Below are 25,915 nucleotides of genomic sequence, written 5' to 3'. Positions count from 1 at the left end.
GCTTGGCGATTTTCTCTTGGAGGAGCAAATTTCACATGCTTTGGCGATTTTCTAAGGGCGGGCAACTTTGTGTGTTTGGCAATTTCTCTTGGAGGGCAAATTTCAACCTTGGCAATGATGGAGCAAACCTGAATATTTCTATGCTTGGTGATTTTTCCTAAAAGGAGGCAATTTTCTGCCCAAGCCAATTTTCCCTGAGGCAGATTTTCATGTGTTTAGGCATTCTCCTTCCTCCAACTTGAACGAATTTCAGACCTTGGCGATTTTGTTGGGGCAGATCTAAGTGCTTTCCTCTTGCTCGGCGATTTTAAGGAGTTTGATTTTCTTACTAGAGCTGCGATTTCAATTTCAGATCTGAGCAATTTTTATTTGGTAGAGGATACATGATCAAAAGTCTGATTTTTGGGCAAATGTGGGCAGTGTCAACAAGATCGAAATTTTGATTTTTTGCTAGGAGGCTTGAATTTCTTAAGGTCTGATCCGAATTCAAAGAGGGCCTGGCTATTGGTAAAGGTAAAATTAAAGTAAAATTCAATTCATTTTAGAGCTGAAGATTGGTTCAAAAGCGGATTTTACTCCTTGTTCTTACTCGGTTTCGTTTCTCTTATGTTCTTGCATTCATCATCCACCACTTCATCATCCTATTGATAGGTTGAAGTTTGGAGAGGTAAGTGTAGATTTCATGATAGGACACTTGGCGAGGCAGTAATAAGCTAGACCACCCTAGGAATAAAGTTGGGAGATATAAGTGTAGTCCATCGTAAAGTAACGAAGAGGCAAAAATAAGTGGTAGTCCCACCTCTAAGTTGAAGATTGGAGATTGATAAGTGTAGTGATAGAACTTGGTGAGGCAGTAATAAGTTAGAATCCATTGATAGAAAAAAGGTTGGAGATCAATAAAGGTAGTCCATATCATTTAGAATGAAGGGGCAGAAATAAGAGTTTAGGATAGTAGATGTTAGTGCAAGCAAGAACCCCAAGGGAACAAATACCAAGAAAGATAAGGAAGACATGATGCCTAAGGCCACCTTCTTCTCGAAAGTGAGGCAAATAAGTGATACCAATATCGGCACAATAAACATGATACAGCTAAAGGACAGATTGAAGGAAGGGCACTCCCCCATGGTAAAGAAGATCTACAAAAGCGGAATTGTACATGCAGCGGCCTTCCCTCCTACCTTGCCTTGTCCTGAATTGGTAATGAAGTGGGCATACCGGTTTGATTTGGTTAGTAAGTGCATCATTTTTTATGAAGGGAAGAGAGTGTTAGCCAACATCGGCGGACAAGTGGTTGAAGAAGCATTTAATATCCCCCAGTACAAAGGCATGATAGTAGTAATGATGGATTAGGCAGCTAAGTTATTCCAAGACAACCAGGAGGCTTCTTTCATTCATCTAAAGCAGGATTGGCTACACGAGGGCAAGAAGGGAGTGACCAGGTCATCAAGGCTCACTATGTCAGATTTCAAATCAAAGTATAGTGACCTCATTGTGCTTCTCAGCCAGATCATGGGCTTAGCTCAAGGTATGCAATTCAAAAACTGGATATACTTCTTTATTGATGAAATTGAAAAGGGAAAAAGAAGATTTGATTGGGTTAGGATCATAAGCGAAAATCTAGAATTGCAACTTAGGACCGTGCAAAATCAAAAGCAATTCTACATGGGGTCCTATCTGTTCTATCTGATTGCAAAATTGTATGAAAATCCTGGACTTAAGGCCTTAGGAGTAATTGGCAATGGGTCGGGGCAATGTTTGGTGCACGAGTGCTATCCACAGCTTCACTCGCACAACAACAAAAACTATAAGATATTTTGTGACGCCTTTGCCATGAAGATAGTAAGGATATTACAAGGTACACCTGCTAAGAGGCTCTCACCGGAAGCAGAAGCAAAAGTTAAGATGTATGAGAATTGGTTCATCCAATTTCCACAATTCACTTATATTAGAGTAGTAGGAAGTACAGTACGTCCCAAGAGACTTCCAAGGTACCCATCCAACAAGGTAGTTTTGATGGAGTTGGCTAGGCAACTTAAGCATTATGACAGAATGATGAAACTTAAAGGTGAGACATCCATTACTTTCTCATTTGGAATTGGCAATGATAGTTGCCCCAATCCTGTCGCCTTTGAAGCTACGGAGAAAGAATTAGAATGGTATCATTTAGCATGGTATAGAGCAAGGCAAGGATTTGATCCTAATGGTCTTATCAAGGCATCTCATGGAAATACATTCAAACATGTTCCTACTATAGAAGATTTCTGGGCCAATACATGGGATGACTTTCACATGAGAAAGCTAGCTTTCTCAAGATTGTCAGTGAACATGATGAGGGCAATCAAATGGAGAGGCCTTGATATTCTCGATTAACTATTAGATGATGAAAATGTGCTGAGAGAAGATTATGGTACAGTGGATGGAACGGAGTTGAATCCAATGGATTGGAATTATCACCAGGATCCTTCCTTGGAGGCAGTCACAAGGATAGTCGATTTGCACACCGAGTTGTGGTATAATGAAAAGTTAAGGAAATTACAAAGCTAGAGGGTACACCATACTTGTGAGAAGATGAAGCCAAAGGGAGGTCCAACGGAATCAGTCGGACCGAAAGGTGAAGGAAGTAGCCAGTAGCAAAGAACAGTTAAGAGCAAGAAGAGGGGTTTGGAGGTTGAAAAGGGTAGAGAGCATCAGGAACCTCCAGTAAAGAGACAAAATGCAACACCATCAAGGGAAAGCATAATTGAAGCTAGAGGCTAAAAAGATAATACAAGTGGACAAGGGGTCGTGGTAGAGGTGAGCTCTGATTCAGAATCAAGTGGTTGCAGTGATAGCACCGAGTACTCTCCTCTCTCAGAGAATCAATGTGAAGATAACATGGCAGTTACTAGTGAAGAAGAAGATGGGCCAATTGATATTGAGGAAGTAAGTCAGGCGCCCGAGGCCGTTGGTGATGATCGGCTAATTGAACCAAATCCAGATTTGGGAAGATGCACCGCACCACTATGGTTAAGGCAAATGCTTATGCCAAGAGGCGAGGTAGTGACTGCCCGAACAGTTGAAGACATCCAAGGATTAATGGAAAAGGGTGATAGCGAGAACCAGAGACAAATTGCAAAAACAGTGGCGAAGGTAATTAGGAGTGACAGTGATGGTCACCGAAAGTTTCAGATTGCTATACAAACGGGTAACAACGCATTGGATGAGATTGTAGCTCAGGAATATGAAATAGTAGGGCATAACTTGGGAAGAATCATGGATGACATGGAATGTGATTAGATCTAGGAAGGTATCGTTTCAATCAGAGAAAGGTTGAGGAAGGCAAATGAAAGGATCATAAAGTTGGAAGTCGAGAACAAGTATTGGAGAGATTGCCAGCCTATCCAACAGTTGCACCAGGCAGCCCTTCCTCAAGACAGTGGGAGCAACATAGAACAAATATCAGCCCAGTTGCATGAAGTCAAGGATTGGATCCATGATACGATCCAAGATGGGCAAAATTTCTCGCCTTCCTTTGTCTCGACATTCAGGTCATTGGTGGCTATTAAAGATAAATTCAAAATATTTGAAGGTGAGTGGAAGGATTCCCTTCTAGTCAAGGACTTAACTATTCCCAGGCTACAGGCATTCATTGAGCTACCAGAGAAATATTTGGAAAGAGCCAAGTTGGTAGATGAAGGAGGATTGAAAACGGTGGAGTCTTGGTTTGTTGCCTTGACTATCAAATTGAGAATACTTGAAGAGGTATAGAACAAGATTGCATAGCACAGCCCAGGCGTAAACACTTCCATTTCAACCATGATGAGCGATGTTGGGGCTGCGCTTGATTTTGAAGATATCAAAGAGGAGAACATCAATGAGACAGAATTTGGATCGAGATTGGATGAGTTGGGGAAGATTGCCATCAAGAAGACACATTTGGGCACCCTTGCCTCCCTCAATGCCTTTATCGGATATGCGAAAGAATATGAGAAGGATCACGAGAAAACAGTGCAAGCAGCAAGCAACATGATGAATTCAGCTGAGCTCAAGATGAAACATACACCTTGCCCTCCCATGAAGGCAGTCAACGACAAGCTAGCCAAGTTCATCACTTTGGCTAAAAAGATGAAAGAAAAGGGTAGAACTATATTAGAAGATTGTTTGATGTAAACCCAAGTGGCAAATTCTCCCTTTTTTTGGGTAGGATGTGTCTGATTCTAATTGGCTACCATTTTAGTGCCTTCTCATTGGTTGCCACTTTTCCTTTTTTTTCATTGGTTCATTGATGAGGTGGCATCTTCTCATTGGCCGATGGGGTGGCAACCCCAATTAGGGTTTCTAGGATCCAATCTAGATCATTGGTTTTGCCTCTTTATATCTCCTGACAGTTGTAATTTGGGCATCTATATAAGGCCATTTGCTCTCATTTGTAAAGGGTCGGAGAAAATTGTTGCTAAGATAATGCCGAAATTGTTTTTCTTTCTCATTGTTGTGACTTGCATGGTGATTAAGAACTTTTGGTGTTGTTGCATGGTTTCTACTTCCAATAGTTGGAATAAGATTTTCTTTGAAGTTGTTAAAATAGATTTCATTTCAAGTTGTTCAGTACAGAGAAAAGCAGATGGATAGTGGACGTTTGATAAGGATCTATGACTAGGCCACTAGCATCCTAGCGGCTTGTTGGGAAGCCTTATGTGGTAAAATAGTTCTTTTCCCTTGAATCATTGCATCTATGGAGGTAGAGCCGCTGGTTAGCTTTCATTAGATTCGATCTCTGTCCATTTGCTAATCTTTCCATTCATAGTAGGAGTAGAGCAGTGAGTAGTTTAGTATTTGGAGGACACCCCCACCATCACCACAATCAACATCATTTAGCATTCGCACCAAATCACAATCACCATCATCCCAAAGTCCAATTTATCCTCGAATGAACAACGTAAGGCCACCTACGTGATTATCAACAAATCACATCTATAGTTGAGTTAGTATCCACAGGTGTAAGTGTTAGCCTCAAAATAGTTTTTGACACTTGAGTGCCAACACACTTAACCACTTTCTATATTGGAGCCGAGTACACCATGTATGCCGAGCCACAACATGAACCGAGTCAGGAAAGCCTTCAGGTGCCAAGCGATCTTCAGGTGCCGAGCAGCCTTTAGGTGCCGAGTGAAGATCAGGTGCCGAGTGAAGTTCAAGTGTCAAATGACTTTAGGTGTCAAGCATGATATAAGTGCCGAGTGACATTTGAGTGTCGAGTCATAGATGATGCCGAGCAATACAAAAATACAATAGGAGCCAAGTAAGCCAGTTTGTTATATGTGCCGAGCATCTGGAATCAGTAAGTGCCGAGCAACACAGAATGCACATATGAGTTTGTAACTTTACAAATGAAGATGTAAACCGTTTTCATGGCCGACATATGACGAATCTCGAAGGATTAAAAAGATAAGAACGAATCTTTTGTTTTTCCTATGCAATCTACATACAGCCACTAAGAAAAATGGAGAAGGCATGCAACCAATAGTAAATGTGCAAGGAATGAGCGGAAAATAGAGATTCAATATGGATCGTAGATCCATACCTAACCCTAAGTCTTCGAGTGTCTTTATAAGGAAGACTAAATCCCATTGTATGTGTGTGGATGGACGAGGGTGTGTAAGGAAAACTAATTTTCAGAGTAAAGAGTATCAGATCACAGAGGATCAAAATTAGAGAAAGCAGATCAAGTGCCTGTATTCAGCAATCGAAGGATTGTAGGCTATCAAGTTTATTATACCTAATACTCTCCAGCAATTGTATTAGAAAGAAAACCCTATGGTGATAGGTTAGCTTAGCAGCTATTTTGTAGATCCTATAAATAGGTGATTAAATCCTTTAACAAGGTAACACTTCATGTAAGGTGTTTGAAATCTTTTAATCAGGTCACTATTGATACAGTGTAAAGCCTTTAACAGGGCAGACCATCAAAAGTGGTTAAACATTATTGCTGCAGTAATTTTTGTGGGTATCATCCCCACCCTAATTTTACCTTCTTATTCCTAGAGGGTTTCTGGGTTACCAAAATCTCAAGTGTTATGTGGTGATGCATATGTTTTTCTCATAATTGTTTGATGTGTTTATATGCATGCAATCTACTTTCAGTTAAAAGTTTTAATGGTAAAGGTACAGTACTTCTGATTCACCCCTCCTCTCTCAGAAGCATTATTCCTATTTGAATATTTCAACAGTAAGGAACATTGGAATTATTCTCATGTCTTCATGAGTATTAACTTTTCATGAGAGGAATTGAGTGTTTGATATCCCATATCAAATGTTCAATTACTATATGTTATGTAGTGGTACAAAACCGACATCAAAAATGCGCAGAGGCAAGAGACCAAAGACTAAAACTAAGACCCAAACACGACCCTAAAAACAAATATTGGGGGTCCCTATTTACAATGGGGCAATGTGCAATTACATCACAGCAAGAACCAATGGCAATTGTGTATGTGATCAATCCCTTCCATATGTCATTGTTGACTACTATATTGATGTGTTCATGTGACCATATTACATACTTATGGCTTAAGGGATTGTAATCCCTTTGCATTGTGGTTGAGTGACTGTATGGGACATATGATTATCTTTGTGAGCACAATGGAGTGAGCCTAAGGGTATGACATGGTCAGATGGCATGGCCAACTACCATTGAGCATACAAGATTCGAGCGGTCGTAGAGTTTATATCATTTTCACCTTATACCATTTCATTGTGTATTCATGATCTTTGTATTGCACGTGTGGTTCCTATAATTAATAGATATTGTAATCATGGCTATTCCATTGAACTCAAGTGAATAGGGTCTCAAGATGATGCAATTTAGTGTCCATTCCATTAGATGATAATAATATTATGTTTTAAATTTGGTTAAACATCATGTAAATTTCCCTTAGTATTTGGGCTAGATTCATGAATCAGCACCAAAGACTGTCATTCAACGTCTACGCTAATCAACATCTCTGCCTATTGATCGGCACATCCAACCCATTGGACTAAGACATATCAATCACTAGGCCAAAACAAAATACATATTGGCGATTGCATCTGCAGACTAGCATCTACACCTAGGAATTTTCCCCTTAGCTCTTGTGCCTATCCTGCAATGTCTCCACCTAGCTATGTAAAAAAAAATAGATTTGTTGACTAGTTTGCAGATGTAGAATAATTTGTGCTTGCATATTGGGTGTTTAGCTAGCTAATTGGCCTCGTTTATAGTTTGTTTAAATGGTTATCGGCATCTGGCCATAAGGAATAATTGGGATTGGTGTTTATAATGAATCTTATGTCAGATGTTGTGGAACCCTTGGAAGTGCTCGTTAGTCACTTGGTTATGGTCAATGCACATTGTTCTATCATTTATCAACTTGCTATGTGTAAATGTCATTCATTATGATATGTTCATATGCAATTGATCAAGAAAATGTTAATCCATCTCTGCTAGCATTGGATTCCTTGGCAGGGCACTATATCTAGCACATAGTAAAGATAAGCATCAACCAAAGGTTTGAAAGTTAAACATATTACAACAGAGCAGTAGAAAAATTGTAAATCTTTTGAGATGTTAGATTTACTTTCTCAAGACCAGCACATAACCAAGGGATTCAAAAAATCATAAAGACAAAAAACCTAAGTTGCACGGGTACCTCCACCCCCCCTTCTGCACCCAAAAAAGTTTGAACCAGTTCGCAGTTGTTTTGGCATTGCGGGTTCAAACTAGGATTGAACCCAGGCGAATCAACTCCAAAATTTCAAACCTGCAGCAAATGAGCCCCGTGAATGGCTGGAAAAGTGTTTTTTGGGTAAAAATTAAATGTTTTTTGACATCCACAACCCTAAAAGTTGTTATGAATTGCTCTTTGTGGCCTCTCATTGTCATTTTATGTTTCCAAACAGGTTATTTTGTCTTAAGGAAGAGCACATAAATTTTTGAGCAAGCATCTAGTTGTGCAAGAAGGAGTTTGAAGATTGATTTGTTGGTGTTCTTGAAGTGTTTGTGCATCATTCATACAAATTTGCAAGCTTGCAATGGCTGGAAAAGGTAAGATTTTATTCCATTTGCTATTGTTTTTGTTCTAGTTTTTTCATTTTTCCATTTCTCTTTCAATCTTCATATGTTCTTTTCCATTTTTCCAAAATTTGTCATTTTCTTGCTTATAAATTATAAACATGTATCTAGTTTCTTGCCATAGGGAAAGGAATGACATCTACCCCTTCATCAATAGGCAATACCAAACAAAGAATGGAACCCAACTCTGATTCTCCTCTATGGAAGTATGTGGACATTATAAAACCCATTTCAGGAGGTGGTGCATTCTGTTGGAGATGTTGGGGTTGTGGTGCAGAAAGAAATACTTCTTATTATCGTATGGTAGGTCATTTATGTGGTCACACTGGAAGAGAAGTCAAGAAATGACCTGGCAAAAAAGGTGCCCCTATACCAAATGAAACTTTGTTAAAATATATTGAAGAGCATGAGGTAGCAAAAAAGAGAGAAGGACATAGGGCAACAGAACTCAATAGCAATAATAATAAAAGTAAAAGAGAAAAGGGAATGCAGCCCCCCCAGATTTTATAGAACAAGACCACCCCTTCTTTAGTACCGCAACGGACACTGATAGTAAATCTGTCCCCCTTATACACAAAAGAAAGGGTCCACTAGAAACTGCTTTTCAAAATAAGAGCCGGGAAATTGTCGACATTAAGGTGGGAAGATGCTAGTATGCAAATGGGTTGTCCTTTAATGTTGTCTGCTCTCCATTTTGGAAGGACATGTTGAGGGGTACCAATGAAGCTTCAAGAGGGTATTGCAACCTCGGCTATGAGAAAGTGCGCACCACCTTGTTACATCAAGAGGTCCAACGGATTGAAGATCAATTGAAGCCCATAAGGGACTCATGCATTGAGATAGGGGTGACAATTGTTTCAGATGGGGGAAAGGATTCCAAGAACCGTCCCTTTATCAATGTCCTTGTGGGGTATCCTAAAGGAGCAAAGTTTTTGAAAGCAGTGGATTGTGAGGGAAAAGTAAAAGATGGGTCATTTATTGTTAATATCCTAATTGAGGCCATTGAACAAGTGGGTGCAAGAAACATTGTCCAAGTCATAAGGGACAACGCAAAGAATTGTAGAGCAGCTGGTTTGTTGGTTGAATTGTGATATCAACATATCTTTTGGACACCTTGTGCAATCCATTCACTCAATCTTATGCTACGAAAGATTGAGAACCAAATTGAGTGGATCAAAACAATGTATGAAGAGGCTGAGGACATCTAATTGTTTGTCACAAACCACCACATGACTCAATCTCTTTTCAAAAACCACTCAAAATTGGACCTATTGAAAGTAAATGAACTTGAACTCAAGTTAGTAATTTAATTTGTAATATTTGACAATTTATGATTTTTCATATTTTACTTGTGCATATATATACTTTTCTAAAATATGTATCTAATAGTTGTTTTTTGCTCTAATTTATGTCATAGGTTGCTGAGACCCGTTTTGCATCACATATAATCGTCTTAAGACGACTTGTGCAAGTAAAAGATGCACTTCAAGGTATGGTAATCAGCCACAATTGGGGTGTATGGAAGCAAAAGAATTACTAAAAGGGCAAACAAAATAAAGGAGAGGATATTGGCTGAGTCATGGTGGGAACATGTGGAATATGTCCTTAAGCTCACCGAGCCCATTATGAGCATGTTTAGGTACACTGACATGGATAGGCCTTGCTTTGGAGAGATCTATGATGGCATAGACTCAATGCTTGAGAAGACCAAGCCAATTATAAATGAGAAGGAGCAAGATCCACAAGAGATCTTTTTCAAACAAGTGCAAAAAATTATTTTTGACAAATGGAACAAAATGACCACTCCATTCCATTTGCTTGCCTATGCCTTGACCCCCAAATACTATAGCTCACAATATTGTAGTCTACCAGGAAGGTTTCCACCATATGGAGATATGGAAGTGTCTGACGCGTACCAGGCAGTATTTAGAAGAATATTTCCTGATGATGATATGAGAGATGTAATCATGGATGAGTTCATATAGTTTGTCAATGCTAGAGGTTAAGTAACGATGCTCTTCGTCATCGATTCAAGAAGGATGCTCATGGTTGGTGGTACCTTTGTGGCCAAAAATTCCAAACATTGCAGACCCTTGCAATCAAATTTATATCACGAGTTTTATTTTTTAAAAATTTGCTCACTTTATCTTCAAAAGAATCATGACTAGAAAGTGATTTTAAATTTTTTATAAGATTGAATTAATTCTTTTTAATTGTTTACCCTATGTTATCTTCATAGGTTACTAGTTCTTCTACATCAGAAAGAAATTTGAGCACCTATTCTTTTATCCACTCAGTGAAACGCAATAGGTTGCAATCAATAAAAGTAGAGAACCTGGTATTTGTGCATAGCAACTTGCGCCTTCTTTCGCACATGGGTCAAGAAAACAATGAAGGGGAGACAAAGAAGTGGGATGTAGGTGCAGAGATTGCAGACTTGGATGCTTCCACTGCTCGGCTTACAATTGATGATTTTGATGACTACTATGTTACCATATGATGTTATGATCACTATGATTACAGGTTTAATTGTTTATAGTGTTTTAAAGTTTTTGTTATTTAAATGTGTTTATGCTACTATGCTACATTCTAATTTTAACTCATGCTTCATAAAAATGTATATATATATAATTTTACATGTTTTTGTACTAACAAACCCAAACCCCTTTCCAAAATTTTGACGAACTTGCAATCCGATTTTTTAATTTCGAACTTGGAACCATACCCAAAGAGGCAACTTAGCTGAAAAAACATAAACATTCATCATATGTTCATACAAACTCCCAACATAACTCTTTCATACAAAAATCTAGTTGAAACAAATTATCAAGCAATCTTCTTTTAGTCATCACTAAAATCTAAAGATTAAAGGAGGAGGATTCTGACTCTTATGATCTCCACAGAGTGTATAAACCTAGTTGGTGGAGCACAAGGAAAAGGTACAACAGGTGAAGAAAATTAAGTTGTTTGAATGTCAATGACCATGTGAGGCTTCACATCAATTGAAAATTCCAAATCATGGACTGAATTTACAACCATTAATCGTCCATGACAAGGGTGCAATCAGTTTGGTCAAATGGCAAGCTTAGAAGTTGAATTAGAAAAGGATCAGCTTATACGTGAAAAATGCTTATATAACAATAGTATATTAAATAAAAAAATTGGTCTGTAAAGTTAAGAGAACAAATTCCAGCATTATAGTACGAATTGCTATGAGTAGACTTGCTTATGCAATAGCTTCAACCTAGGATAATAAGAAACAGAATTAGGAATCCCTGATTTTCAGGATTAAATATTATTTCCATTTCTTGTGGATGAGAAGATTAAAAAACACAAATAACATGGGATTCATAAGAATTTAAAATGTAGAGACAGAAGTCTAAAACTTTCAAAAGTAATTGATGCAGGAGCATCCTGCTTGCCCTGCAAAAATGGGGAGCATCAAAATAGGGTATGGACATAATAACAGATGCAATGCCAAATTCCACAACTTTGTCAGCATCCCTGTAGGTACATGCATAGATGGAAGACTCACCGGTTACTCGGCGAGTTTTAAACACTCGCCGGGTATTCTGGGACAGCAAGTAAATGGGCCAAAAACTCGCTTGGCCAAAAACTCAACGAGTGTTTTTTAAAAATTCACGGTTCTGAGAACCCGCGGCCAATGACGCCTAAATAGGTCAAAATGCATTGTTTTTTGCATTGTTTGTTTCATTTGTGTGGAGCAAAGAAGGTTTTAGCTGATTGCAAGTGATTCAAGGCAGATTGGAGTGGATTTTGGAGGATTCTAACGAGATTTAGAAGAGAAATTTCTTTCCAGGTATGTTCATCCTATCATTGTTTGAAAACTTTTTATAGTTTTAACTTTTAAGCAAAGTTTATATTGTTTTTGTTGTTTTTTGTAAATGATTTCAAATCATTTGAAAGTTGAACTTGAAACCCTAGTTGTTCTAAACTTCTAGCTTCTAAGTTCTAACTCTAAGTTCTAACTTTGTTTATTCATTTTTCTATAAATTTATGTGTAGGGCAGCAGTCAAGCATTAAAAAAAATGACAAATCCGCAAGAAGAGTGGCCACAAACACCATGCCCATCTGGATATATAGGCACTCGGCCTAAAAATGCAACAGATAAGACATGGCAGTTTGCCTATGAAGCTCCAAATGATGTTAGGAAAGTGATATGCATTCCATGTGAGAGAATTATTTCTGGAGGCATAAACCGCCTCAAATACCACCTTGCAGGCATAAAGAAACATGATTCAAATCCTTGTCTCAAAGTAACTGATGAAGAAAAAAGATTCATCAATGCCCTACTTGCAGTTGCTAAAGAGAAAAAATTGAATAGGGGGAGGGCAAAATTAGCTATGAGAGCAGCCATAGCTGAATCTGAAGGAGCTCCTTTTGATATGCAAGAGGAAGAAGAAGCACTTGAGAACATACTAAGATCTCTTTGTGGCCCACGGATCCGCAAACAAAATTTATCTTTTACCAGTTCTACTTCTTCTACATCTCCTACTTCTTCATCACCATCCGGATCCCCATCAGGGATAGGGGGTTATTTTGTGCCCAGGAACACACCTGGAGCACAGCCATCATTAGAGGGCACTGCATGGTTTAAAGAGGTGCATGAGCAAACTGATATTGCAGCATTTGATTTTTGGTTTTTCAACAATATCTCAATGAATGCCGCTAATAGTCCCTATTGGGTCAATATGGTGAATGCAATAACAATATCAAGTAAAGGGTACAAGCCACCTAATCACAAGGATATGAGTGGAAGGTTAGTATTTTACTATTTAAATTTTAGTAATTGTAAATAATTATGATTCACTTTAGTTCATTGTTATATTTTAAATCTTAATTGTTATAACTTATTTCCTATTTTTTACTAACACTTACACTTTATTTAATATTACACCTAAATTTTGTAGGTTGCTTGACAAAGCGGTTGGTAGGGCAACATTATTGATAGAAGACCAAAAGAAAGAGTGGAAGAAGTATGGCTGCACCATTTTATCTGATGGGTGGACAGATGGAAGAAGTAGAACCATTATTAATTTCTTGGTTGCTTGCAAAAATGATGTGGTGTTTTGGAAATCTATCGATGCCTCCAACAAAGTGAAAAATGCAGTCACATTGGCTTTAATCTTGGATAATGTTGTCATGGAGGTGGGAATAGAGAATGTGGTGCAAATAATCATGGATAATGCAGCAGCAGGTAAATTTAATTTTTTATATTCGAATCAATATGAATCATGAATGTAATGCTATGGTATTATTCAATTTATATTTGATGTAATTTGTAAATACTAAATATGGAAAGTTTGTTACTGATTATTGATTTTTTGCTAATCTTTTAGGTAGAATCCTCCAAGAGAGGCATCCCACACTTTTTTGGTCACCTTGTGCAGCACATGTCCTTGACCTTCTTTTGGAGGACATAGGAAAACTTGATTGGGTGAGTCCAGTCGTGGAAGATGTTAGGTGAGTCACGAAATATATCTATAATCACCCATAGGTTCTCAGTTTGATGAGAAAAGCCACTAAAGGCAAAGATTTGATGAGACTTGCTATTACAAGGTTTGCAATAATCTTCTTGACATTGCAAAGTATTCTTGACCACATATTGGCTTTGAAGCAAATGTTTGTGTGTGCTGATTGGGTTGCTTCACCTTACTCAAAGAAGCCCGAAGGAGAGGCTATGGCAAGGATAGTCTTTGATGATAGCTTTTTTGCAGGCTAAGGAGATTGTGGAGGTAACTTCAAAAATCAAAACATTATATTTTTAGTTTATTCAAGTTTCATTATCAATTTATAACTTACTATGTTATTAACTAATTTGTATTTTTCAAATTTCAAATGTAGATGTCTCTACCCCTGGTTCTAGTCTTGCGCATATGTGATGGGTAGCAATCCCTAATGGGAGGTCTTTATGAGGTCATGGATAGGGCGAAAGAGGCTGTTAGAAGTTACTATCATGGGGACAGTCTCAGATTTGACCCCATTTGGAAAATAATTGATAGGAGGTGGAACAATATGCTCCACCAACCTATTCATGCAGCAGGCTACTTCCTCAATCCCAAATTTAGGTACTATGATAATTGATTGTCCTTAAAGTTGAGATTTTACTAAGACTTTATTTTACTTTACTTTTTAAGGTTGTGTAGTAAGACTTGATATCATTTTCTATTTGTTTTAGGGCTGACGATTCCTACTCAGATCCTAATGGAGAGGTCATGGAAGGCCTCTCTAAATGCATTGAGAGAATGATATCAAGTGAAGAGGAGAGAGACCTTATTGTGACCGAACAACAAATCTATGTGGAATCAAGGGGTCCTTTGTTCTCTTCTATGCTAGCAAAGAGAGCAAGATCTACTCAAACACCAGGTAAAGCGTCAAATTTTAAAACTTTTGCTAATTGATAAGTTGTGCTTTTGATTATTTTTTTTATTGCTTTATAACTTTTTTTATTTTGTTTTGCAAATGCTTGGTGGGCAAGTTAGGGTGGCAATACCCCCAATTTAAGAAAATTTGCTCTCAGAGTCCTATCCCAACCTTGTAGCTCATCCCATTGTAAGTGCAATTGGAGCTTATTTGAGTCCATCCACACAAAGAAAAGAAACAGAATGACTCAAAAATGGCTTAATGACCTTGTTTATGTGCACTATAATCTTAAGTTGCGCATAAAACAGGCACGGCTCTTAGAACTACCTGGTCCACTTGATCTAGATGAGATAGATCCTTATTCTGATTGGACAGCACAGGAGCCAAGTCCATTGTTTGCACTAGATGAGATCGTTGATTTGGAGAGGCAAGCAATGGAGGGGGAGGCTGACACTGATTTTCAGTTCACTATGGATGACATTGAGGATGAGGACGAGGATGAGGACGATGATGATTCAGGCGAGGATCAGGCATTACCATTAGGAGGAGATGCATCCTCTTCTAGGACGCCGAGCCAGTCAGTAGGGACGTCGAGCGAGGGGGCACAGCCACAGAGTTCATAGTCACACAGCTCACGCCCTATCCCAGTGCGGGGCACTTCTTCTAGGACTAGACCCCCTTGCTTTCCTACTAGTGCAAGTGGAAAGAGGAAGATGTGATTGAGTCATTGACATTGTATTGATGTATTTAGACTTTTAGTATTTACTTCTAGTTTGACAGATTGAAACTATTTACTATTTTGCTTCCTACCATGAGCATTCCGCATGAGAATGCAATTTTGTACACACTATGCATTTATATATATCTAAACTCTGTTTGTTTCTTTTGTATTGTTTTTAATTAAATTATTAGATGCATCTGCTCATTAAATTTTGCAAAATAAATGTATTTTTTATTAAATTTCAGCAGTTTTTTAGGTTCCCGAGTTTTTTTTTAAAATGACCGAGTTTTTCCCGATTAAACTTTTGGGAGGCTTGGCGAGTTTTTGCCTTTGGCGAGTTTTCCAACTATGGGTACATGGATATCCTCATGGTGAACATCAATGAAGTTTTTTTTATTTTTATAATGTTAAGAATCTACTGATAACAATTCAGGAAGACATACTTGGAATGGGTAAATTGAAATGACAGGTTTAGTTTAGGCAAAGAATCAAATTAAAGTCAAAATTCAATTCAGCTTGGCACTTGTTTGGTCAAAAGGCAAATTCAATGGTAATTTGACGGGATAAACGAGAGGAGATGAGGTGGTTACATATGATACGAGTGGAAGAATAAACTAGAGGTATAAAATGTGAATGGAAAAGTGGAATGCAGGAAGACTTGTGGATGTATGGCTGCTGGGGTGTGGTTTGCAGTCAAGGTAATCAGAGTCTTAGAAATTCAGATGTATAGCATAAGGGAATTAGCCTAACTAGGGAAAATGGGCAGCAACCAAAGAGGACGGAAGGAAATCATGTGGCTGCACAGAGGTGTGGGCTTAATCTAAGAGGGTTCAATGGACAGAAGGGGGAGAAGAAAGCACGGAGTGAACTAGGAGTTTTTTTTTTGTTATGAAATGAATGTTAGGCTATGAATGCCAAAATCATTTTGATGGATGCAGACTTTGAATGTAATTGTTTTCTTATTGGATTTAAATAAAACCTATGAATGTTTGAATGTATCTCTTTAGGTTCCTTTGTGTATGGCTGTGGGTTTTGTGGGTTTAAAGTTGCAGAGGAAGGGAAGTCGTTTTATTCTCTGCATCAGTAATATAACCATAGGTTCAAAAATAAGTCATAATCTTGAATCAGTTCTCAATAGTTAGAAACTAGAAGTCGTCTCAAGATATGCCTCTCCTCCATAAGCATAATAACCGACCTTAGGATCATTACAACTAAATAAACTACTGGCAACTACACTCCCACTACTCCGCCCCTCCTATGTAGAAAGTCCCTTTGGCTTGGAGCAGGTCACAATTTGAAGCTACTTTTGTGTTTTCAAGAATTAGTTTTTTTGCCTTTGATTTGATAGTTCTTTCTGTGAGATAGTTCAGTTAATTTTTATTTGCTATATATATATATATATATATAGAGAGAGAGAGAGAGAGAGAGAGAGAAGTTGCCCATGGCTAAAATGCCCTGGAAACACCAGGATGTTCACAAAGGTGACTCCAAGAACTATGATGTCCAATTTTGGGCACTGTAGAGGCTTTCAGGATGATTCCCTTTCAAGCATCATTCCTAAACCACAGAAACATAACCCACAACTGACAGTTCCTGCAAGTTAGTCTGTACAATTTTAAATAGTTGAATAATAATATAGACAGCTGGAACTTTCTTCAAGGTTTTGTTAAGACTTGTCTACAAAGAACAGAGATTACCTTCGGACAAGCATTGTAGAAGTGGCTTGAAATAATTAGCTTCTGCCATTTGGACTACATTCTGATTATCATTTGATAAGATGTTCAGCAACTCCCCAGCATCCTGAGCAGCACAAGGATCTTCACTATTAAGCATGGTGACTAGTAGCAGAATGCAGCCTTGAACTCTCCCAATCTGCTGACATATTTTTGAACTTCTAGATAACTCTAACAACAGCGCCACTGCTTGCTTTCCTTCCTCAATATCTCGTGCTAATGAGCGTACTGCACAAGTCACTGCCCCTGCATCCGCTATTTTCTCCTACACAACAACAGCCAAACTTACAGATTGGAGTGAAATCAAGGATGCATTTTAGATAAGAATCAAGAAATTTAGAAATTGACAAAACCAATCCATATTTTTGTAGGGAATAATACCTTGTTTTCATTGTTATTTATTGCAATGCTCCGCATTGTTGCATATGTCCGCTTCCTGATGTCACGCTTGTCAGAATTCAACAGCTGTGCAAGAACAGGAACAAGACCTTCAGCACTTATCCAGTCTCGGTGGACAGGTTTTTCCCCACTTAAGTTATACAGGTCTAATAATGCAGTTGCGATTTCATCATCAGAACCACTCCGAAGCTTCGTACTAATTGCAGCTATATCGAATAGTGTATTTCTGTCTTTCCATTCACGAATAGAGTTTTGAAGAGATATATTAGGCTTCAAATCTAAAGTTGAAATATGTGTCTTTGTCACTGGACATATTCTATTTCCTGATGAAAACCAATTGTCAATTGCACTGCGTTCAAATGTCTGCCCAGAAATGAGTCCAACAGGATCTTCCATTATTTCTTGTGTTATTGGACAAAAGAAAGATTGCAGTGGAGGTAGTGCTTGATTTCTCCCATTATGCTTCTCTCTCTGATTATTGCTTCTTTTCTCATTTACAGGCTGCGCTGCATCAGCCTGGCTTAGAAATGCAATTATCTGCTGAAGTTCCATGGCCTCTGCTTGACTTTTACGGATCTGTGCCTCCTCTTTCTCTTTCTTGAATTCATCAAGCTCTTGTTTTAAAGAAACTGGATCCACTGGAACACCCACAGCTCTAGCAATCAGCAACAGCATTTCATTTGCATAATCACTATCAATCCGGTGATCTTTCACGCCGGAATTGATCTTATCGATAATTTCTTCTTCTCTAACCGCTGCCTTGAACTGAGCATTCACCATTGCTTTTTGCAGAGCAATTGTCTTCTCCTTGATATCCATGGATATATCCAGGTTTGCAATCGGAATGAGGCTTAGACATCGTCCAATCTCATTCGTGATATCCTGAATCTGTTTGACAAAACTTCGACAATTAATTAGCAAGTAGAACCTACTTTTTGATGAACAAGTGCTTATCAGTTCTTTTGCCAATTTGAGCTCTCTTTCTAAAGATTCAACTGAAACTCGCATTGGGGGCGTGTCTCTCGTGTTTTTATCTCTAAGCTCTTTCAAGATGGGCCTAAACTTCTCCAAGTATTTGGCAAGTTCAGAAAAACTCTCTTTCTCAATCAGGACATCCTTCGCAGCTAAAGCCGTCTCAGCCACCTGCACCAAAAGCCTTGAAAGTAACTCTGACACAGGAGCCAATACAACGTTCCCAAAAGCGTTCCCAACTCCCCCACGAAACACTTGGAAAGCCATGGCTTTCACCTCTTTTCCTACAAATTTCTGCCTATCTCATCCTGATAATAGATCACACTGTGATCCAAAATATTGATGTAAAAATGTCTACGCAGATTTATCCAAAAATGTTCGCAAATTCGTGAAGTGTTATCTTCTCAGCATCGTCATCTGTGCAAACTTTCTTCAAACAATTTGTCGGCACTCCTTGGCATTCAGATGCCTTCAAATATAACTATTCAAGCAATTCCGTTTGCCAATTTTAATCAGTTCCTCTCCTCCAGACCATAAATAATGCCACCAGACAAATTTGATGCCAGTATATCCTAATTAACAAAACAAAACCAAAAGGAAACCTCGTGAGCTTTGTTCGTCCCATCCGTTTCAATTTTGAAAAAAAATTCAATTATGTGAATATGTTACGTGTGGATTTTGGTACTCATGTCCAAAGAACAACATGGCCTCATTCGGTGCTGTTTTATTCCATCAAATCCTAATTTGTTTCTCCAAATTCTCTCTTCTAACATTTCCTAATGCAAGGAATTATTGTGTCGACAACTGAGAGTAACAGTGACATATAAAGAAGCAGAATCAAATATGCAAAAGCAGCAGAGAAATACCGTCATGTCCGTGAGAATGGGCTGGTCCCCGAAACGCTAACCCGTCCAGAGCGGAAACATTCTACTTTCTTCTGCAATAGACTGACTTTTTTCCCTCTGCGTATTCTGCTTTTCCTCTCTTTGACTTGCCCTTATAAACAATAATCGTGATGATGGATCACGCACACAATCTATTCCACGATCACGCACACAATCTATTCCAGAAATTTAGCATTATAAATCATGGATTGTGGAAATCTGATTACATTATTAATCGTGATTTTAAGTTTTTATATTAAATAATAAATAATAAAAATTATATTTCTATATATTTAGATAACATATTTAATTCTATAATCAGTTTGCTCTTCATTTTGTTATTGGAAGTTCTGTATTGATCATTATTTTATACTTTCTTACTTCATTTTTATCATTTTTTTAAAGCTGGTTTTATTTCTTATAATTAATATATTCAATCATATTTTATTACTTAATTCATTTTAATAATTTAGATTTCATAATTTAAAATATATAATTAATTTTCCATTATTTTGTGTTGGAAGTATTTTATTGATCTTTTTTTTTTTATATATAAGTTAATGTATATACATATATTTTATGTTATCAATATTAAATTTTGATTAGAAATATATGTTTAAAAAATTGTAAATTTCAATATTTTTTTTATTTTGGTCTTTCTCCATTTTGTTTTCCATCCTTCTCTTCACACAAATGGAGGATGAGGATCCTCAAATTTTCTCTTGCTAAGTTTTGCCCCTCCCTAGATGATCTTACTAGTGAGTGGGATATGGTAATCAGTAAATCCCAAAGAAAGAAGTTTTGAAGCTAAATTTGGTTCCCTATGTCAAATTATGGTCTCCTGCAAGGAAGGGATAGTAGAAGGCATATCCATCCTCTTATGGAAAATAAACTAGTTTTCAAGAGAAGGATCTTACCTTGGTATCTAGGGAATCGTTTATCCCCTAAACCTACTCCTTCAACTCCTTTAAATCCAAACTTGTTGCATAGGGTTGTCGGAATATAAACAATCCCGTTATCTACTTCTATCCTCCTCTTTGCTTCAAGGGATAACAAGGCCCCTCTCGATTCTTCATATGCCTCCTCTCTGTCCAAGATTGATTCACCTCTTGTTCCATAAGAATGCCCTTCTTTATTTCAGGAAGTTCCTCCCCAAACCCTACCCTCTCTCCCCTGAAGATTTTGAATGTAGCATCAAATGTTCAACCAATCATGTATATCATTTCACCTTCTTTCGAATGGTGTATGTCATGTGGTCTTGTCCTAATATAGTTGGCATGGATGAGTGGTTGAGCTCTTCATTTTTGGATCAAGAAAGTATATCTCATCTAACAGGAAATTCCTTTTGTTAGAATGTTACTCTGAAGCTCTTAAAAGTTATTTCCTTTCAGAATGTAAATTGATGTTTAATTGCTATGCTTTTTATTTTTTCGATTGGTTTTTGAATTCTAATCCCCTTTCCTTCAAACCAAGGGCTCATCCTATGTAGTTTTGTCTAGGGCATTTACCTATTAAATTGGTTGTGTGGGATAATTTAGCTAGTACAGGTAATTGTTTTGGTTCTTTCCTTGGATTTGAAAACCTGATTCTGACTTAGGAGAATGCAAAATTTTAATTAATATAAATCTCATTTATAAACCTTAGAGGATGTCCATATCTTCATATATTTGTAGCTTTGATATTCTCACTAAACCCTACCTTGGTTATATTGATATGAATAGAGTTGTTCTATTTGACACCTTTGTCTCTCCCTTTCTTATTTTCTCCTCTTTAGAGCTGGTACCCAGAGCATAAGAAACTACTTCAAAAGCCTTAAATGTTAAATTCATGAATAATGGAGGATTTGTTTTCAACAATAACTCCCCTCTCATCTCCTCTCATCCCTATGAGGTAAGTAATCCCACCCCCAAGCCCACTCTCAAATCAGTCATTGTTTCTAATGTTAATCTTATTTTCCTCTTCCTCTCATTAATCTTGATGATAACGAAGTTGTAGTATCTTTCAATAACAACCAAGATGAGAGAGTTCCTTGTGGTTTATCATTGTTAGCTATTGACATGGTTTGGAAATCATCTTTCTACCCCCTATGACCTTCAAAAATAGTCCTTAGTGCCAGTTTGTTCTTCTGAGAATAGTGCTCTTTTGAGGATAGTCATTCAGTCATTCCTAGCATGGGTCAAGCTAAGGAGGTAAGATTTTTAGAAACTAGAATGGGACAATTAAGTGATTTAACTGAAGAAGTCATGTATACTCAAGAAGAATTCAAAAAAGGAATTGCTTTGGTGGCATGATTGGCAAGCCCTTTCCTCGTCCAAGCAAGTACCTCTAGGCATGATAACATATCTCTTAAATCCTAGGAAAATTCTAAATCAAATAAAATCCCTATGGAGTTGGAGGCAGTTTATAACATGATGGTCATTAATCAAGCATTTGAAGAGCAGAATGCCCTTTTCAGTAAGTCCCTTCCCCCTACTAATTTAATGTCTTGCAACTCGATTATGAATTATTTAGAATCTAATTCAAAATAGGAAAATGAAATATTGAATCCTAATAACATCATGAATGCATTTCTAATAACTTAGGGGTCGCTACAACTTTGCAAGGGGAAGATTCTCCTAACCATGGTAAGATTATTAAAAAGAGAGGAGGGAAATTGTGCTCTAATTTAAGGAAAAAAGATAGATATGCTAAGAATCAGCCCAAACTTATTGACATTCTTAACAAAGGGAAGGGGAAGTGTTTTCCCCAACAATAATGAAGATTACTACATGAAATTTTGGGGTTGCAAATGCCCCTAATAAATAGTGTATCCTTAAATGTTGTCTTAAAAAAATTGAGTTTGATATCATTCTTTTACAAGAAACCAAGCTAAATTGAGATGATCTAACAAGATTAGAAAGGAAACTAAGCATTTGGAAACTAATTGGTTTTGGGGTTGCCTATGCCTTTGAAGGTCTTGCTTTCCTTTGGAATCCTACAAAAGTAAAGATTGTATAAAATATATGTATTCCCAATTGGCAAGGAGAATGGGTAGGAAGTACCTCTAATTGTTTATCATTTTATCTCATTAATATTTATGGCCCCATTAACAGTTGTGGGAAACTAAAGGTTTGGGAAGAAATCAAAGATTTTCCCCCAGATCATCATGACATAAATTTCATTTTTGGTGGTGATTTTGATTCTATATTCTCTAATCTTGAGGAGAAAAGAGGGGTGTCAAATTAATTAACCAGTCCTTGAGGAACTTTAAGGATTGGATTGCTTCATGCAACTCTTGATATGTTTTAAATGCAATGAAGTTGGTCATATTGTTACTAGATGTCCTAACAAGAATATGAGTGACAAGAAAGACAAGAAGGAGAACAAATACAAAAAGAACAAGGATTACAAGGAATATAAGGACAAATGGAAGAACTTATGCTTTATTGTTGAGGAGGAGCATTTTGAGTCAGACTCTAATGATGAGAATGAGGTTAAGGAAATGGCATATGTTGTTGTTAAAGAAGATCCAAAAGCATAAAGGTATGGGGAAGGACAGTCTCTTATTTCTCATATTAGTAAAAATGATACATGGATTATTGATAGTAGATGTTCACATTACATGACTGGTGATATTAACAAGTTTGACAAACTTGAAGAATATGATGGTAGGACTGTTGAATTTGGGAATGATACTCCATGTCTAGTGAAAGGTAGAGGTTCATTGATGCTAAATGATAAAATCAAATGTGATTATGTATATTGGGTTTGGGGATTAAAGTATTAATGTTGCACAGTTGAATAATACACGTTACAGACTACAATTTCATAACAGAAAGGTAAAGATCTATGATGATGATGGAAAATTGATTGGTACTGGAGAGAAAACAAGAGGTAACTTATTTTACCTATATCCTACTATTCGTACATGTCTATTTGTTAAAATTGAAGATGTTTGGTTATGGAAAAAGAGATGGTGTTATGTAAATATTAAGAATATGGTCAAAGTGAGTAGAAGGAAGAAAGTGAGAGGCTAATCAAGCATGCATAAACCTGATAGTACTATCACTAGTAAATTTGCACCTTTTTTCAATGAGGGTTGGTCAATTTTTTGACCACCAATGGTAAAAAAAAATTATCGCTATTTAAATTTTGATGAAATCTAGGGTTGTCTATATATCAACGAACAACCCCTTCAAAAAGGAGCCTAATCTCTGTTAGGAGGCGACATCAGACCATAACTACCAAATGCCAAAACTTTGATGATTAGGAGTGGTTATCGATGAGCTTGTCATGTCATTGATTGTGGGCCTCATCAAAACATTGACTAATGGTCGTCAAAGCTTCAATAATAGTCCAAGTTTGTAAAAAAAGAAAATCATAAGAATCCTATTTGTTTGGTTATCTAAGGTAATTGGTGAATGTCATGTTGGCAACATTAGGAGTGTAAGAATCCTATTTGTTTGGTGATCCAAGGTAAGGCAATTTTTGGTCTATGGGGAGTAAGTGTCCCTATTGATTTAAGAGTGGGGGAATACATTTTATAGTTTGATAGGTGAGTGTTCCACATGTTTAGTTGACTGTCATAAGTTTGACAAAGTTAAAGATGCATTGGGGGTTTAGTATCAGATATTAGTTCAAGGATATGTCACAACTAACATCCTTAGGCCTAAAGAGAGTTAAGGTTTGATCCAAGGACTGGATAAATGAAAAGATGTAATGTGGGTTGGTTGGGAGAGAGCGAAAGTTGCATTCTATTGTCTACATGTTGATAGTGATGGTAGTTGTCAATGGGCATTAAGGATGGAAAATAGTGTGTTTGAATAGCCCAAGGGTGTGGACATAGGGAAGGACAAGATGTCTCATGATGAGAGTGTGATTAAAAAAATTGACTGATATCAGAAGTTGGACCTTGCAATATGATCAACAGTTGATGGACTGATCAAAGTTTGAGTGCTTGATGTTTAAGGAGTTGAGTTTTGAATAGTGTCATTAGTAAGGGTAGATGATGTGAGAAGTTATATCTTACAAATAGTTGAGAACTTATCCTTATTGAAACATTGTGTGTAACGTCCACTTATAACCAACCAATCTATGCTTGGAGGGATGTGTCCTTTTGCATCCTTGTAAGATATAAGATGGGATTCAAACTCTTTTTAGGGGGGATCAACCATATATTTTTATATTACAATATTATCCTTTACAGATTACTATAATTAGAGCAGCCCTAATAACATTCTATTTGATTGGAATAAGAAGGAGAAGATCATCGATTGACATCCCTCATTCAGCACCAAACATGTAACAAAATAACATTATGTAGGAATCTTAAAAAGAAATTGTCATCGATACTTTCCTTCTAGATTCAAACCATAAATATATTTAGTCCTTACCTGGAATTACCCTCAAATGATGTAGAGATGTTTTCTTTACCCTACAACCTCAATTTCTCATTCAATTTTGCTACTCGGTACCCTATAACCAAATACAATGAAATCATGATCATATAGCATTACAAAAGATGTTGAAAAGTTTCAAGATATTTTCCATTTTTTCTGCATTGGTGAGTGTTTTATATGCATATTAGGATCTATAGTGTTATAATAACAACTTTAAGAAGACTAAGATCAGCATGTTACCTGTACACTCAAAGGTGTTACAATCCAAACCCTTCTATCCAAGTGATTCCATGGGTTTGGAATGCTTGGATGTTGGCTTGGAGCTTCCTATCCATGGAGTGCAAGGATGCATAAAATAACATGAAATGGGTTCTCAAATGAGCCTTAGAATTGCATTCATTGCTAGTCAACCATGCAATGGGAGGTTCCAAAGACAAGATGCAAGAATGCAAATGTCCATAAGGAATTCCTCAAGGATGCAATGCAAATGTAGACTAATCTATTATGAATATGTAAAATGCAACTAGATTTAGACAAGATGAGAGTGTTACAATCCAAACTAATTACTACGTGAGCTAGATTATTGCAAAATGAAAGCTACACTATATGAATCTAAACTAGAATGCTATGATATGATAGAATGAGACAAGAAATTAGAAATTCTCCACAAAAGCTCTCAAGGATTCGAATGGTAAACCTACAACATAACAATACTCAAGAGTATGGATCCTTTGACAAGGGGAGAGCTCTTTTTTTAAAGACGTATACATGATGGAGATCAAGATCAAATGATGGATGATCAAGGGTGGAGTTTTAAAATGAGGTTGATCCATGTACACACACAAGTAAACCAATAAACAAAGAGTTGACATTGCATATGAGACAAAAAGAATCTTTTCCTTTAATTTGCAAAATAGAAATAATGATTTATGTGTGCACATTGAGTTGGTTAGAGAAATGGGGTCTTTCATTTAATTAAAAGTGGACATGTTCTTTTAATCAAATAATGAACTTAGGATAGAGTGGTCAAACTATAGGATAAAATCAAATAAATAGATTTTTGAAGATTTGATCAAGGATAAGCATTACATAAACTATGCAAAAATGCTAGAAAGGGGCTCATAGTCTTCATAACCATTTTTGGGTGATTACGTTTGCCCCTCTTTTACTAATGTGTGATTGGTCTGGGAACACATTACATCAAAAAATGAAGAAGCCAAGAAAGAAAAAAATAGAAAGATCTAACTCTAAAGATCCATGTGCACAAGCATCTCAATAGGTCAACCAACTACATAGAAAGATTTGACTCTGAAGATTTGAAGATAGGATAAAATCAAATAAATGGATTTTTGGAGATT

At 37.1% G+C, this 25,915-nt stretch overlaps 1 protein-coding gene across 1 annotated transcript in view; it reads right to left on the bottom strand.

The window, feature by feature from the left end:
• LOC149556992 (U-box domain-containing protein 44-like) overlaps positions 1-19,268 on the bottom strand; it is a 110,500-nt gene extending 91,232 nt beyond the window's left edge. Inside the window, exons 1-3 of the mRNA XM_089831637.1 lie at positions 19,162-19,268; positions 17,306-18,867; positions 16,889-17,189 (exon numbers count right to left, since the gene is read on the bottom strand). Of these exons, the coding sequence (XP_089687763.1) occupies positions 16,889-17,189; positions 17,306-18,562 (1,558 nt within the window). The 5' untranslated portion in view covers positions 18,563-18,867; positions 19,162-19,268. The remainder of the gene's footprint in view (positions 1-16,888; positions 17,190-17,305; positions 18,868-19,161) is intronic.
• Between the last annotated feature and the right edge of the window lie 6,647 nt (positions 19,269-25,915).

Source organism: Cupressus sempervirens, chromosome 5, assembly GCF_028749045.1.
Source record: "Cupressus sempervirens isolate cs-2001-9-10 chromosome 5, ASM2874904v1, whole genome shotgun sequence".
Lineage (NCBI taxonomy): Eukaryota > Viridiplantae > Streptophyta > Pinopsida > Cupressales > Cupressaceae > Cupressus > Cupressus sempervirens.
This window is presented reverse-complemented; position numbering and strand designations above follow the sequence as displayed.